This window comes from Nyctereutes procyonoides, unplaced genomic scaffold, assembly GCF_905146905.1.
Source record: "Nyctereutes procyonoides isolate TBG_1078 unplaced genomic scaffold, NYPRO_anot_genome, whole genome shotgun sequence".
NCBI lineage: Eukaryota > Metazoa > Chordata > Mammalia > Carnivora > Canidae > Nyctereutes > Nyctereutes procyonoides.
The window spans coordinates 64,520,654-64,535,385 of NW_026575046.1; the positions used below are offsets into that span (position 1 = coordinate 64,520,654).

A 14,732-nucleotide genomic window follows, 5' to 3' on the forward strand; every position below is an offset into this window, starting at 1 on the left:
ATCTTTATTAGATATTTGATTTGTAGAAATTTTCTTCCAGTCTCTGACTTGTCTTTTCACTTTCTTGGTAGTGTCCTTTGAAGCACAAAATTTTTTATTTTGATGATACCCAGTTTATTTTTTTTATTATTGCTTATACTTCTGATGTCAGAGCTAAACTAATGTCTAACTTAAGGTCACAAAGATTTAGACTTACAGTTTTTTCTAAGAGTTTTACAATTTTAGCTCTTACATATAGGTCTTTAATTCCTTTTGAGTTCATTTTTTTTTAATATGATATGAGGTATGGAGCCCAACTTCTTTCTTTTGCATATGCTCATTTGGGGCCCAAGACTATTTTTTGAATATAACAAACACTTCTTATGTGTATGTGTGTGTATATATATGTGTGTGTGTATATGTGTATATACACACATATACATGTGTGTAGGCCCCATATTGAACATGGACCCCACATTGGCTTGAACTCACAAGCCTAAGTTCAGGACCTGAGCTGAGATCCAGAGTTGGATGCTTACCTGAGTTGCCTGGGTGCCCCACATTTCTTGCTTTTATAATTTTAAAAGTGTGAAGTGAAAATCAAAATGATAATTTGCTAGAATACCAAAAGTGAAGGTGTTTGGTAACAGGAAACTAGGCTGCAGAGTAAGCATTGTCAAAGAGAAGATTAAAGATAAAGAGAGGCAGTAATTGGTAGATTGAGTTAGAATGTATTTCTTCCAATTCTGAGTTTCTAGTAGAACTAGGAGCTAATCTAGTGTGTCAGTGTACCTGTCTTTCTGACTGGCAACAATTTGAGTTAGAAAGGGTAGATTCAACAGCATAGAGAAAAGATCCAGTCTCTATAAGGCTGAAGGACAGTGCTTCTATCAAAGTATATGAGAAAAAGTAAGAGTAGATTCTTGTGGTAGCAGGGAAGGAAGTTGAAGGCAACAAGTAGGAAACAAGGTTTTCTGTGGGTGATGGGTTCCAGGATGGATAGGAACAATTCTCAAGATGTATCTAGTTTGAAATTTTTTCTAGAAGATACTTATTTTTTTAAAGGATTTTATTTAGTTATTTGAGAGAGAGCTAAAAGAGGGAGCATGAGTCGGGTGAGGGAGAGGAAGAAACAGGCTGTCTGCTGAGCCAGGAGCCCTACATGGGGCTCAATCCCAGGACTCTGGGATCATGACCTGAGTTGAAAGCAGACACTTAACCTACTGAGCCACCCAGGTGCCCAGATATATTTATTTTGAAAGAGAGAGAGGGAGAGTGCATGCACACGCATGCATGAGAGGTGGGGAGGGGCAGGGCAAGAGGGATAGAGAATCTCAAGTATACTATGCACTGAACACAGAGCCTGACTTAAGGCTTGATCTCACACCCTGAGATCATGACCTGAGCCAAAACCAAGGGTCAAATGCTTAACCAACTGTGCCACCCAGGTGCCCCTAAAATTTTAATAGAACACTTGCCAATCTTGTGTTGCAGTTATCTGTAAAAATCAAGTCAGTAGTTTGTGGCTTATAAAGTTCAAAATCTGTCAAATTGTTGCCAGCTAGAAAGATAGGTATAGACAGACTAGATTAGTGCCTAGTTCTACTAGGAACTCTGTCAGAATTGGGAGAAATAAATTCTTAGTGTATTTATCTGCTGCAGCCTTCAAAATAATAAATTTCTTGGATCCTTCCTATTTCTGCCGCACTGAGGAATTCTACTCAGCCAGTCCATATAAATTTGCAAGGGATCACCAGACAAGTAATTATGGTAAAATAGAATAAATCTTGGATTATCTAAGAAGTTTCTGATTAATTCATTTCTTCATTTAGCAAATATTTATTGAACATCTACCATGTGCCAGGCACTCTAATAGGTTCTGTAGATATAGTGGTGAGCAAAACCAAGTAGAACTTATATGTATTTGGGATTAGTAGTTGAATGAAGACATTTTACCTTAACCAAACAACAAATTAATATACAGTTAACTGTGATAAATGCTACAAAGTACTATATAGTACTATATGTATATAGTACTATAAAAGATATATAGTACTATAAAACATTACCAGAAAAAACAAAAAACCCCAAAACATTACCGGCAGCTGCCTTTTGCATTTCCAAGGGGATGGAGGTAGCCTCTATCTGAGGTGCTTCGGTTGCAAATGGTTGCCAGCTCCAAGATTAATGGTTCTGGGGGTACAGCTGCCACCATCCTCCATCCACTGGACCAAGGGTGATTCCCATAGTAGCATCCAGCAGGTGCCCACCAAAGTCCTTGTGGTCTTTTATATATCAGAAGTACTACAAAAGCTTGACTGCTTTTGTGAAGAGCATTTTATTTCTTAGAGAAAATGTTAAGAGTTACCTCAGAAAAATACTTCTTCCCTCTTAGAAGAAGAGTGCTAGCAGGACCTCAGTCTTTTGAGGTAACAGACTGAAGAGGATTCCCATCAGGGTGGGTTATCTTGACCTCTGCAGCATCTGGGAATGGGGTGGGTGATGTGCACTAGATGATGCATGCTGTGGTAGATCATGTGCGCTGGCAGAGATCTCTGGATGGAAAGACCATGGTACTGTTACAAGTGGAAGGCAGCATTTCACAGCTGGGATAATGAGAGCAGCATTCACTGAAGAAGTCATTCAAGCAGCTAGGAAATGGAGAGAAGCTGGAAAGAGATGTCTATCTGTTCTTCAAGGAGGGTAGAGGCACAGAAACTATGACATGTGCATTCTAAAGAGGAAGATGTTTTGAGCTTGTGGATAGTTAACATGGATGCCAAGGTTGGGCATAAAGTGGAGAGAGTTATTCAAAGACTGCAAGCAGCATTGAATGCTCAGCCAACAGCATCAGTCTAGAGGCTGGTGTTGCTGAGGAGGTGGACACGTGTGTAGTTGTGGTGGTCAGACATTACTAGATGGAATTAGGGGATGATGAAAAGCCTATAGCCTAATCAAATCATTCAGCAAACTACTGATCCTCTTCAACCTGGAAAAGGATTTCTAAGGAAGACAAATTGTCTCATAGTTTGTTCCTGTAGTCTAGTTTATTTTAATGGTAAGAGTAGCTTACTTTAAAAAAAAAATACACACACGTAGGCGCTCAAATTACCTTCTACAGGTATGTGAGTGATAATCTCCCTTCATGAAATTAAGACTTATTTTAAAATCTATTTATCTAAAAAATAAAAGTTGTTTGAAACTACAATACTAATCCCTACTGAGGGCAAAGTATAGTCGATAGAAAACTATTAACAGATCAAGTGTGTCATGTATCAGGTCATATACCAAAATGGAAAGCTAGTTTTAAGCAATATTTCAGAAGCCTTGCTATTTTAAAAACTGAAAGTGTTTCAAAGTCTTATTCTTAATAATAAATAATTGTCCCTGTTTGTGAGAGAATAAAATTTAGAAGATTGCAATAACTGTGTTTCACAATATTTACCCACCTGCATACAAAAGACAAAGATAGTTGCCTGTGTTCTAAAGGAGGGCAAAATTAGAAAACTCATTTTAGTCTTGAACCAGAGAATGTTTCTTAAGAGACTTGCTAATCATTGTAGTATCCACAGCAAAATATCGCCTTACCAATGAAAAAGGTGCATTAATGTAACAGTTAAAAAAGAGATGTGATTCTTAATGTTTTTAAAAAATCCTGTCAATTGTAATCATTATAGATTTTATAGCTGCCTTTCTTACAACTTCTTAACACAGTTTGAGAAAGTATATTATTGTTACTTACTATTTTTAATATAATTTTACTGAAGTCAGTCCATCAGAACAAGAAGAATCCTATATATTTTCTTTTGAAATGGGTGTGAGAAATATAAATTTTATAACAGTATTATTTGGGTGTGAGAAATATAAATTTTATAACAGTATTATTTATCCTGGTTCAGTTCTAATAGCATGTCATGTCAATTTAATGTTGTGATTAGTAAAAACTTCTTCACTCTCCTTCCTTTTCCTCTTATTAAAATAAAAATTATAAGTTTCGACAGGGAGGAGTCAAGGAAGGCTTCTCTGAAGAAGAGATGACTAAGTTGATAATCCAAAGCCTGATCTTTGCAAAGTGAAAAAGAGACTATTCTGGGCAGAAAGAAGAAAGAGCACATGCACGGGCCTTGGGGCTAGAAGGAATATGTTCTTAAAGAAATCAAGGTGGGGCACCTGGAGAGAGACTATAGTGGGAGAGGCTGTAAGGGAGACCAAGACCAAGCCAACCAGAGAGACTGAAGGAATGCTGGAGAATGAATGAGGAGGAGTTTCCAGAAGGATGAACATTCAGTTGTTACTAAAAGAGCAAATACAATGAGAATTGGAAAAATCTTGGTAGATTTAGTACCACATTAAGTAGGTGATATTACCAAGAGCAGTTTTGATAGAGTGGTAAGGGACTGAAGCTACCCTGGAATGAATTAAGAAATGATTTGGGACTCTTGGCTGGCTCAGTTGGTAGAAATGTGACTCTTGATCTTGGGGTTGTAATTTTGAGCTCCACAATGGGTGTAGAGATTACTTTAAAATATTAAAAAAGAAATGAAGAGTCTGTGGGAAAAGTTGGCTTACAGAGGGAAGAGAAAGATTGGTGGCTGGAAGAAGATAGAGCCTTGAAGGAAAGACATTTTTTTAAAAGATTTTATTTGTTAGAGCGCACAAGTTGAGGGAGGAAAAGAGAGACAGACACCTTGCTGAGCAGGGAGCCCCATGTGGGACTCCATCCCAGGACCCTGAGATCATGATCTGGGCTGAAGACAGATGCTTAATTGACTGAGCCACCCAGGCACCCCTGAAGGAAAGAATTTTTATATATTTAAGGGAGAGACTTGAGCTCAGTTTAAAGCTGTGAGAGGAATTGAGAAGGAAAGTTGATTAAGGCAGAAAGGGCCAATCAATGATTTATGCTTCCTAAAATGTCAGAAAATAATAGAATCTAAGGCAGAGGATTAGCTTTAGATTATGGAGAGAAATCTCTTTGGAACTGGAATGAAGGAACTAGATGAACTAAAAGGAACAGATAGATGCAATCGTAGGTAGATTGTACAGTTTCTATTTTCTGTCAAGTAGGGGATATGTACTGAGAGAAGGGGGAAGCTGAGGTGGGTTGGAGTTCAGAGTAGAAGAAGGAGTAGGAGTCTGGGCCCATTTGAAGTTGGTATTCATGAATTATCAGTGGAATACATTTGCCCTATTTCAGGACTTTGTCCAGTAGGGTTTGATGACACAGGTATAAGCTTAGTGAAAAAAAATCATTCCTGAGGATAGTATTTTTGCCAGGCAGTTTAATTTAGGCACTTAGCAAGAATGTTGTTGAAATGATAGATCGTGGAATCAGAGGTTGATGAGAGAAGTGAAGAAAGAATGAGGTTGATAGACCAGGAAGAAGCATATGCAAAGGAGATAGTGTAATTTGGGGTGCTTTTTTTATTTAGCTATGGTTCCCATACCATAAAATTCCCTCCTTTAAAGTGTATAACTCAGTGGTTATTTTAGTCTTTTTAGTTATGCAATCTTTACCATTATCTAATTTCCAAACATTCCCATTACCCCAAAAAGAAAGCTTGTACTTATTAGCAGTAACTCCTCATTCCTCCTTCCTCTGGCAACCCCTGATCTACTTTCTATATCTGTTGATTTGCCTATTCTGGACATTTCCCATAAATGGAATCGTAATATGTGGCCTTTTGTATCTTGCTTACTTAACATAATGTTTTCAAGGTTCATCCATATGGTGGCATGTATCAGTACCCGCTTCCTTTTCATGGCATAATAATCCATCATATGGATGATATATCACATTTTATGTATCTCTTCATTAGTTGATGAATATTTGGATTATCTCCACTTTTTGGCCATTACTAATGCTGCTATGAACATTCATGTAGAAGTTTTTGTATGAATATATGTTTTAATTTTTCTGTATGTACCTGGAATTGGAATTGCTGAGTCATATGTAACTGTATATTTTACAATTTGAGGAAGTGCCATACTGTTTTCCAAAGCAGCTACACCATTTTTACATTCCTACCAGCAATGTATGAGGGTTCTGATTTCTTCACATTCTCACCAGCACCTGTAATTGTCCATCTTTTGTTTTATTTGGGGGCTTGAACTCAAGATCCTGATATCAGGAGCTGGGCTAAGAATCAAATACTTAACTGAGCTAACCAGGGGCCCCTGTCCACCTGTTTTTATTATAGTCTTCCTACTGGGTGTATTTTGGTACCTTTTAAAAACTTATTTTTATTTATGCAAATAACATTAATTTTTTCTTTTTTTAAAAAATTATTTTAGAAAGAGTGTGTGAGTAGGGGGAGGGGCAGAGAAAGAGAGAATCTCAAGCAGGTTCCCCACTCAGCATGGAGCCCAATGAGGGGCTCAGTCTCATGACCCTGAGATCATGACCTGAGCCAAAATCAAGAGTTGGACACTTAACTGAGCCACCCAGGTGCCCCTACATGAATTTTTTTCTTATAAAATATTTACACTGTAGAAGTCAGGCTAAAAACCCTATGATCTCCACCCCAGTCAGTTCCTATACCTTACCTAAAAAGAAAAATTGTTTTCAATTTGGTATGTATTTTTACAGAATTTTAAAAAATTCTCAATGTAATAGCTCTCTGTAACCTTCTTAAATTAATCCAGCTGTTTTCAAAGAAACTGAAATAAATGAGTCAGTTTTTTCTAACCTTTAAAAGGTAGCATCTTTAAAAAATTACAGCATTCATCAATAAAAATCCTATCAAGCAAGCCAACTAAATGCCTATAGGTGAAGGCTTACTGTCTCATATATTATGGCTTTTGAAATGATGGCTTTTAATCTTTATGTAGTGAAACATTATCAGTAAAACTAATATTCTTGTTCTTAGTGCTTGGCTCTCTGGCTATGAAAACCCTGTGGTGTCTCGAATTAATATGAGAATACAAGATTTAACAGGACTGGATGTTTCCACAGCAGAGGAATTACAGGTAGGTATTGATATTATCCTTAAATTATATGCTATCACATTATTTCTTTATACTTTTTCAAAACATGCTTCAGATGAGAGTTCTTAACATTGTACAGGCACTGTAAGGTATTGCAGGAGAGTTTGGGACCCCAAAAGTGAATATGCAAGCTGAAATCATGCAAACTGATCTTAATAATCACTGGGAAAAATTAAGATTTGTCTGTGATCTCTGAAATTCTTTAACAAAATGTTAAAAACTTACTGTTAAGTATAAATTTATAGGGAAATGAACAATATGGAACATTAATATTTATTAAGTACACTATAATTTTTTGTCATTCTTAACTATAATTCTGTTAGGTAATTGGGGCAGTTCTTATTTTTTAATGTGTTTTTCTCTCTTTTCTATTGAGTTAGTTACCATAAGATTTACCTTGGTTTTATTATATGCACATGGTTATGGAGCCATCACCACGATCTAATTGCAAGAATATTTCATCACTTCAGAAACTTTAAGCAGTCACTCTCCATTCCCTCTCCCTAATGCTCTGGGCAATTTCTCATCTCCTTTCTATTTATGAATTTGCCTTTTCTAGATATTTCATATAAATTGAATAATATGTGGCCTATTATGTCTGATTTTTTTTATTATGTCTGATTTTTATCACTTAATGTAATGTTTTCAATATATCAGTATTTTATTCTTTTTCATGCTGAATAATATTCCATTTTTTGGATGTACTACACTTCATGTCAGCTGAAGGATATTTGGGTTGTTTGCACTTTTTGACTATAATGACTAATGCTGCTGTGAACATTTGTGTACAAGTTTTTGTACAAACATTTAAAATCCATGGGTATATATCTACATATAGAATTGATGAGTCATGTAATAACTTCAGTTCAACATATGAGGAATCGCTAAACTATTTTCCAAAATGACTACACGGGGGCAAGATGGCGGAAGAGCAGGGTCCCCAAATCACCTGTCCCCACCAAGTTACCTAGATAACCTTCAAACCATCCTGAAAATCTACGAATTCAGCCTGAGATGTAAAGAGAGACCAGCTGGAATGCTACAGTGAGAAGAGTTCGCGCTTCTATCAAGGTAGGAAGACGGGGGAAAAAGAAATAAAGGAACAAAAGGCCTCCGAGGGGGAGGGGCCCCGCGAGGAGCCGGGCTGAGGCCGGGGCGAGTGTCCCCAGGACGGGAGAGCCCCGTCCCGGAGGAGCAGGAGCTGCACCAACCTTCCCGGGCGGGCGGAAAGGGGCTCGCAGGGAGTTGGAGCAGGACCCAGGAGAGCGGGGATGCCCTCGGGCTCCCGGGGACACTAACAGACACCTGCGAGCGCAGGAGAGTGCTCCGAGCTCCCTAAGGGCTGCAGCCCGCACGGAGGGACCGACCGACCGGAGCAGCTCGGAGGGGCTCGGGAGCGGATCCAGGGAGGGAGCTGCAGGGCGGGAGCGCGAATCCAACAGCGCAGGCCCCGGAGCACAGGGCGCCAGGACACAGCCCAGGATCCGGCCTCCCCCGGGACAGGCAGAGGCCGGGAGGGCCCAGGACAGCAAGGACGCTCCTGCCCCGAGCTGAGCAGATCAGCGGCCCCGCCCCGGAGCCTCCAGGCCCTGCGGACGGAGAGCCGAGAGAGCCGAGAGCCCCGAGAGCCCCGAGCCCCGTAGTTCCTGCAGAGGCTGAATCCAGGCTTCCAGAGTTGCCATAGCAACTGCTGCTGTTCCTCCCTGGGTCCCACGGGGTAAACAACCCCCGCTGAGCCCTGCAGCAGGCAGGGGCAGAGCAGCTCCCCCAAGTGCTGACACCTGAAAATCAGCACAGCAGGCCCCTCCCCCAGAAGACAAGCTGGACGGACCAGTGATACTCTCCCGTGTTCCAATACAACTTGTTTTTGGCCACTCTGCACTGAGCAAAATGACTAGAAGGAAAACCTCACTTCAAAAGAAAGAATCAGAAACAGCCCTCTCTCCCACAGAGTTACAAAATCTGGATTACACTTCAATGTCAGAAAGCCAATTCAGAAGCACCATTATACAGCTACTGGTGGCTCTAGAAAAAAGCATTAAGGCCTCACGAGACTTCATGACTGCAGAATTTAGATCCAATCAGGCAGAAATTAAAAATCAATTGAATGAGATGCAATCCAAACTAGAAGTCCTAACGACGAGGGTTAACGTGGTGGAGTGAGTGACATAGAAGACAAGTTGATGGCAAAGAGGGAAACTGAGGAAAAAAGAGACAGACAATTAAGGGACCATGAAGACAGATTAAGGCAAATAAATGACAGTCTGAGGAAGAAAAACCTACGTTTAATTGGGGTTCCCGAGGGCGCCGAAAGGGACAGAGGGCCAGAATATGTATTTGAACAAATCCTAGCTGAAAACTTTCCCAATCTGGGAAGGGAAACAGGCATTCAGATCCAGGAAATAGAGAGATCCCCCCCTAAAATCAATAAAAACCGTTCAACACCTCGACATCTAATAGTGAAGCTTGCAAATTCCAAAGATAAAGAGAAGATCCTTAAAGCAACAAGAGACAAGAAGTCCCTGACTTTCATGGGGAGGAATATTAGGGTAACAGCAGACCTCTCCACAGAGACATGGCAGGCCAGAAAGGGCTGGCAGGATATATTCAGGGTCCTAAATGAGAAGAACATGCAACCAAGAATACTTTATCCAGCAAGGCTCTCATTCAAAATGGAAGGAGAGATAAAGAGCTTCCAAGACAGGCAGGAACTGAAAGAATATGTGACCTCCAAACCAGCTCTGCAAGAAATTTTAAGGGGGACTCTTAAAACTCCCCTTTAAGAAGAAGTTCAAGTAACTCTGAACGTGAATGGGCTTAATGACCCCATCAAAAGGCGCAGAGTTTCAGACTGGATAAAAAAACAGGACCCATCTATTTGCTGTCTACAAGAGACTCATTTTAGACAGAAGGACACCTACAACCTGAAAATAAAAGGTTGGAGAACCATTTACCATTCAAATGGTTCTCAAAATATACCCTAAAAACTACAGAACACTTCTGAAAGAAATTGAGGAAGACACAGAGATGGAAAAATATTCCATGCTCATGGATTGGCAGAATTAATATTGTGAAAATGTCAATGTTACCCAGGGCAATTTACACGTATAATGCAATCCCTATCAAAATACCATGGACTTTCTTCAGAGACTTAGAACAAATTATTTTAAGATTTGTGTGGAATCAGAAAAGACCCCAAACAGCCAGGGGAATTTTTAAAAAAAGAAAACCATATCTGGGGGCATCACAATGCCAGATTTCAGGTTGTACTACAAAGCTGTGTTCATCAAGACAGTGTGGTACTGGCACAAAAACAGACATATAGATCAATGGAACAGAACAGAGAACCCAGAAGTGGACCCTGAACTTTATGCTCAACTAATATACAATAAAGGTGGAAAGACGATCCACTAGAAGAAAGACAGTCTCTTCAATAAATGGTGCTGGGAAAATTGGACATCCACATGCAGAAGAATGAAACTGGACCACTCTCATGCACCATACACAAAGATAAACTCAAAATGGATGAAAGATCTAAATGTGAGACAAGATTCCATCAAAATCCCAGAGAAGAACTCAGGCAACACCCTTTTTGAACTTGGCCACAGTAACCGGAGAAGGACAAACAGTGTATGTTCTCATTCATTTGGGGCATATGAATAATAGCGAAAGGGAATATAAGGGAAGGGAGAAGAAATGTGTGAGAAATATCAGAAAGGGAGACAGAACATAAAGACTTCTAACTCTGGGAAATGAACTAGGGGTGGTGGAGGGGGAGGAGGGTGGGGGGTGGGGGTGAATGGGTGACGGGCACTGAGGGGTACACTTGACGGGATGAGCACTGGGTGTTATTCTGTATGTTGGTAAATTGAACACCAATAAAAATTAATTTATAAAAAAAATAAAAAATAAAAAAAAAAAACAAAAAAATAAAAAAATGACTACACAATTTTCTAATTCCATTGGCAGTATGAGGATTACAGTTTCTTCACATTCTTGTCAACACTTGTTCTTGTCTGTTTTTTTTCTCATTACAGTTTTCATTTCCATTTCCCTGATGGCTAATGATGTTGAGCATCTTTATTTTTTTGAGAAAATTTTTGTTCACATCCTTTGACTATTTCTTAATTGAGTTTTTGGGTTTTTGTTGAATTTTAAGTGTTCTTTTTACATTCTGGATACAGGACCATTATCAGATATGTGGTTTGCAAATATTTTCTCCCATTCTGTAGGTCATCTTTCATTTTCTTGATGATATCCTTTGGCACAGAATTTTTAATTTTGATGAAGTCTGATAGGTCTTTTTTGTTTTTTGTTTTTGGAGTTTTTTTTAGTTGCTTGTGCTTTTTTACTAAATTCCATAATAGTTAACATACAGTTTTATATTAGTCTCAGAAGTGCAATATAGTGGTTCAGCAATTTTGTGCATTACAGTGCTCATCATGATAAGTGTACTCTTAATCCCTATCATGTATTTCACCCATTCTACTCTATTCCCCTCCTATCTAGTAACCATCAGAATGCTCTCTATAGTTGAGTCTGTTTTTTGGTTTGTCTCTTTTTTTCTTTGTACATTTGTTTTGTTTCTTAAACTCCACATATAAAGGACACCTGGGGAATGACTCAGTGGTTGAGCATCTGCCTTTGGCTCAGGGCATGATCCCAGATTGAGTGCCACATCGGGCTCCCCATAGGGAACCTGCTTTCCCTCTGCCTATGTCTCTGCCTCTGTGTGTCTCTCATGAATAAATAAATAAAATCTTTAAAAAACTCCACATGAGTGAAATCATATGGTATTTATATTTCTCTAACTTATTTCACTGAGCATTATACTCTCTGGATCTATCCATGTTTTTGCAGATGGCTAGATTTCATTTTTTTGTGGCCGAGTAATATTCCATTTTGTTTATATATGATTTTATCCATTCACCTGTCAATGAACACTTGAGTTGCTTCTAAAATTTGGCTGTTGTAAATAATGCTGCAATAAATATAAGGGTGCATATATCTATTTGAATTAGTGTTTTTCTGTTCTGGAATTACTGGATCATATGGTAATTCTATTTCTAATTTTTTGAGGAACTTCCATACTGTTTTCCACAGTGGCTGTGTCAGTTTGCATTCCCACCAACAGTGCACAAGGGTCTCTTTTTCTCCACAACCTCACCAACACCTGTTGTTTCTTGCATTTTTTTTATTTTAGCCATCCTGACTGGTGTGACCTGATGTCTCATTGTGGTTTTGATTTACATTTCCCTGATGATGAGTGATGTTGAAATGTTGAACATATTTTCAAGGGTTTAATTTTTTTTTTTATTTACTTATGATAGTCACAGAGAGAGAGAGAGAGAGGCAGAGACACAGGCAGAGGGAGAAGCAGGCTCCATGCACTGGGAGCCCGATGTGGGATTCGATCCCGGGTCTCCAGGATCGCGCCCCAGGCCAAAGACAGGCACCAAACCGCTGCACCACCCAGGGATCCCTGTTGAACATATTTTCATGTGTCTGTTGACCATCTATATGTCATCTTTGGAGAAATGTCTGTTCATGTCTTATGCCTATTTTTTAATTGAATTATTTATATTTTGAGTGTTGAGTTGTGTAAGTTGATATAGCTAATGTTAGAGAAATTACTGTACCGCCTGTGCTCTTTACTAGGATTTTTATGGTTTCAGGTATCACATTGGGTCTTTAATCCATTTCAAGTTTATGTTTATGTATGGTATAAGCAAGTGGTTCAGTTTCATGCTTTTGCATGTTGCTATCCAATTTTCCCAACACTATTTGTTAAAGAGACTATCTTTCCCATCGCATATTCTTCCTTTGTCAAAGGTTATCAATCATATAATCATGGGTTTATTTCTGGGTTTTCTGTCCTGTTCCATTGATCTATGTGTCTGTTTTTGTGCCAATACCATACTGTTTCAATTACTACAGCTTTGTAGTGTATTTTCATATCTGGGATTGTGATACCTACAGTTCTTTTTCAAGACTGCTTTGGCTATTGGACATCTTTTGTGGTTCTATACAAATTTTCATATTCTTTGTTCTGATTCTATAAAAATAGCTGTTATTTTGATAGGGAGCGAATTAAATCTATAGATTGCTTTGGGCAGCATGGACATTTTAACAGTATTTGTTCTTCCAATACATGGCCATGAAATATCTTTCCATTTCAGTTTCTGTTAGATCCATCTGGTCCAGTGTGTCATCCAAAACTACTCTTTTCTTGCTGATTTTTTTGTTTGATCGATCCATTATGAGTGTTAAAGTCTCTATTATTATCAATTATTTCCTTTATGTTGTTATTATCTGCTTTATGTATTTGGGTGATCCGATGTTGGGTACATAAATATTTACAATTGTTATATCTTACTGTTGGATTGTCCACTTTATGATTATATAGTGTCCTTCTTTGTCTCTTTTTATAATCTTGGTTTTAAAATGCGTTTTGTCCAATATAAGTATTGCTATTTGGCTTTCTTTTCACTTCCACTTGCATGATTAATGCTTTTTCCTTCCTTTCACTTTCATTTTTTAAAAAAGATTTTTTATTTATTCATGAGAGACAGAGAGAGAGAGAGAGAGAGAGAGAGAGAGAGAGAGACAGAGACAGAGACAGGCAGAGGGAGAAGCAGGCTCCATGCAGGGAGCCAAATGTGGGACTTGATCCCAGGACTCCAGGATCATGCCCTGGGCTGAAGGCAGGTGCTAAACCACTGAGCCACCCAGGGATCCCTGTGGGGTTTCCTTCTTATGTAATTATTTTCTTTTACTGCTTTTTAAATTGTGTATTTATCACTGCTTTCTGCCATTTTAATTACTCTATGTCTTGGTTTGGACCTCCCTGTTGATTTAGTTGGGGGCTCTCTCTACCTCCTAGAGGTGGATTTCTGTTTCTTTCCCCAGATTTAGAAACTTTTCAGCTATTATTTCTTCAAATTTTCTGCTTCCTTTTCTCTTTCCCTTCTAGAAACTATATAATCCAAATGTTACCATGTTTGATGGTGTCACTGAGTTCCCTTAGTCTATTTTCATTTTATTTTTCTTTTTCCTGTACAGCTTGATTGCTTTCCATTACTCTGTCCTCCAGGTGGCTGGTCTGTTCTTCTACCTCCTGTGTTCTATTTATTCCCTTTAGTGTATTTTTAACTTCAGTTATTGAATTGTTCATCTCTGGTTCTTTTTTGTTTTGTTTTGTTTTAAGATTTTATTTATTTATTCATGAAAGACACATACGGGAGCAGGGGAGCAGACACACAGGCAGAGGGAAAAGCAGGCTCCACGCAGGGAGCCTGACCTGGGACTCGATCACAGGACTCCAGGATTATGCCCTGGGCTGAAGGTGGCACTAAACTGCTGAGCCACCTGGGCTCCCCGTCTTTTTTGTTTTCTATCTCATTGTTGAGGGTCTCATTGAGGTCCTTCATTTTGTTCTCAAGTCCCATGAGTAGCTTTATGACTATTACTTTAAATTCTCAATCAAGTATATTACTTACCTCAGTTTCACTTAGGTCTCTTGTGATTTTTTGTCCTGTTCTTTCATTTTGGGACATATTCCTCTGTCCCCTTATTTTGTCTAACTCTGTTTCTGTCAGGTAAGTCAGCTATGTCTCCTATTCTTGAAAGTAGTGGCTTTATGAAGAAGAGGTCCTGTGGGGCCCTGCAGCACAATGTCCCCTGTTCACCAAAACCCAGTGTTCAGGGGTTTCTCCTATATGTGTTGCATGTACCCTACTGTTGTGGCTGAGCCACTTTTGCCTTTA

At 38.9% G+C, this 14,732-nt stretch overlaps 1 protein-coding gene across 3 annotated transcripts in view; it reads left to right on the top strand.

Moving 5' to 3' along the window:
• Positions 1 to 14,732, top strand: part of P4HA1 (prolyl 4-hydroxylase subunit alpha 1) — an 81,104-nt gene that overhangs the window by 52,798 nt on the left and 13,574 nt on the right. For all 3 annotated transcript variants that reach the window (XM_055325404.1, XM_055325403.1, XM_055325405.1), the window contains exon 10: positions 6,849 to 6,948. In XM_055325404.1, coding sequence (XP_055181379.1) covers positions 6,849 to 6,948 — 100 coding nt within the window. The remainder of the gene's footprint in view (positions 1 to 6,848; positions 6,949 to 14,732) is intronic.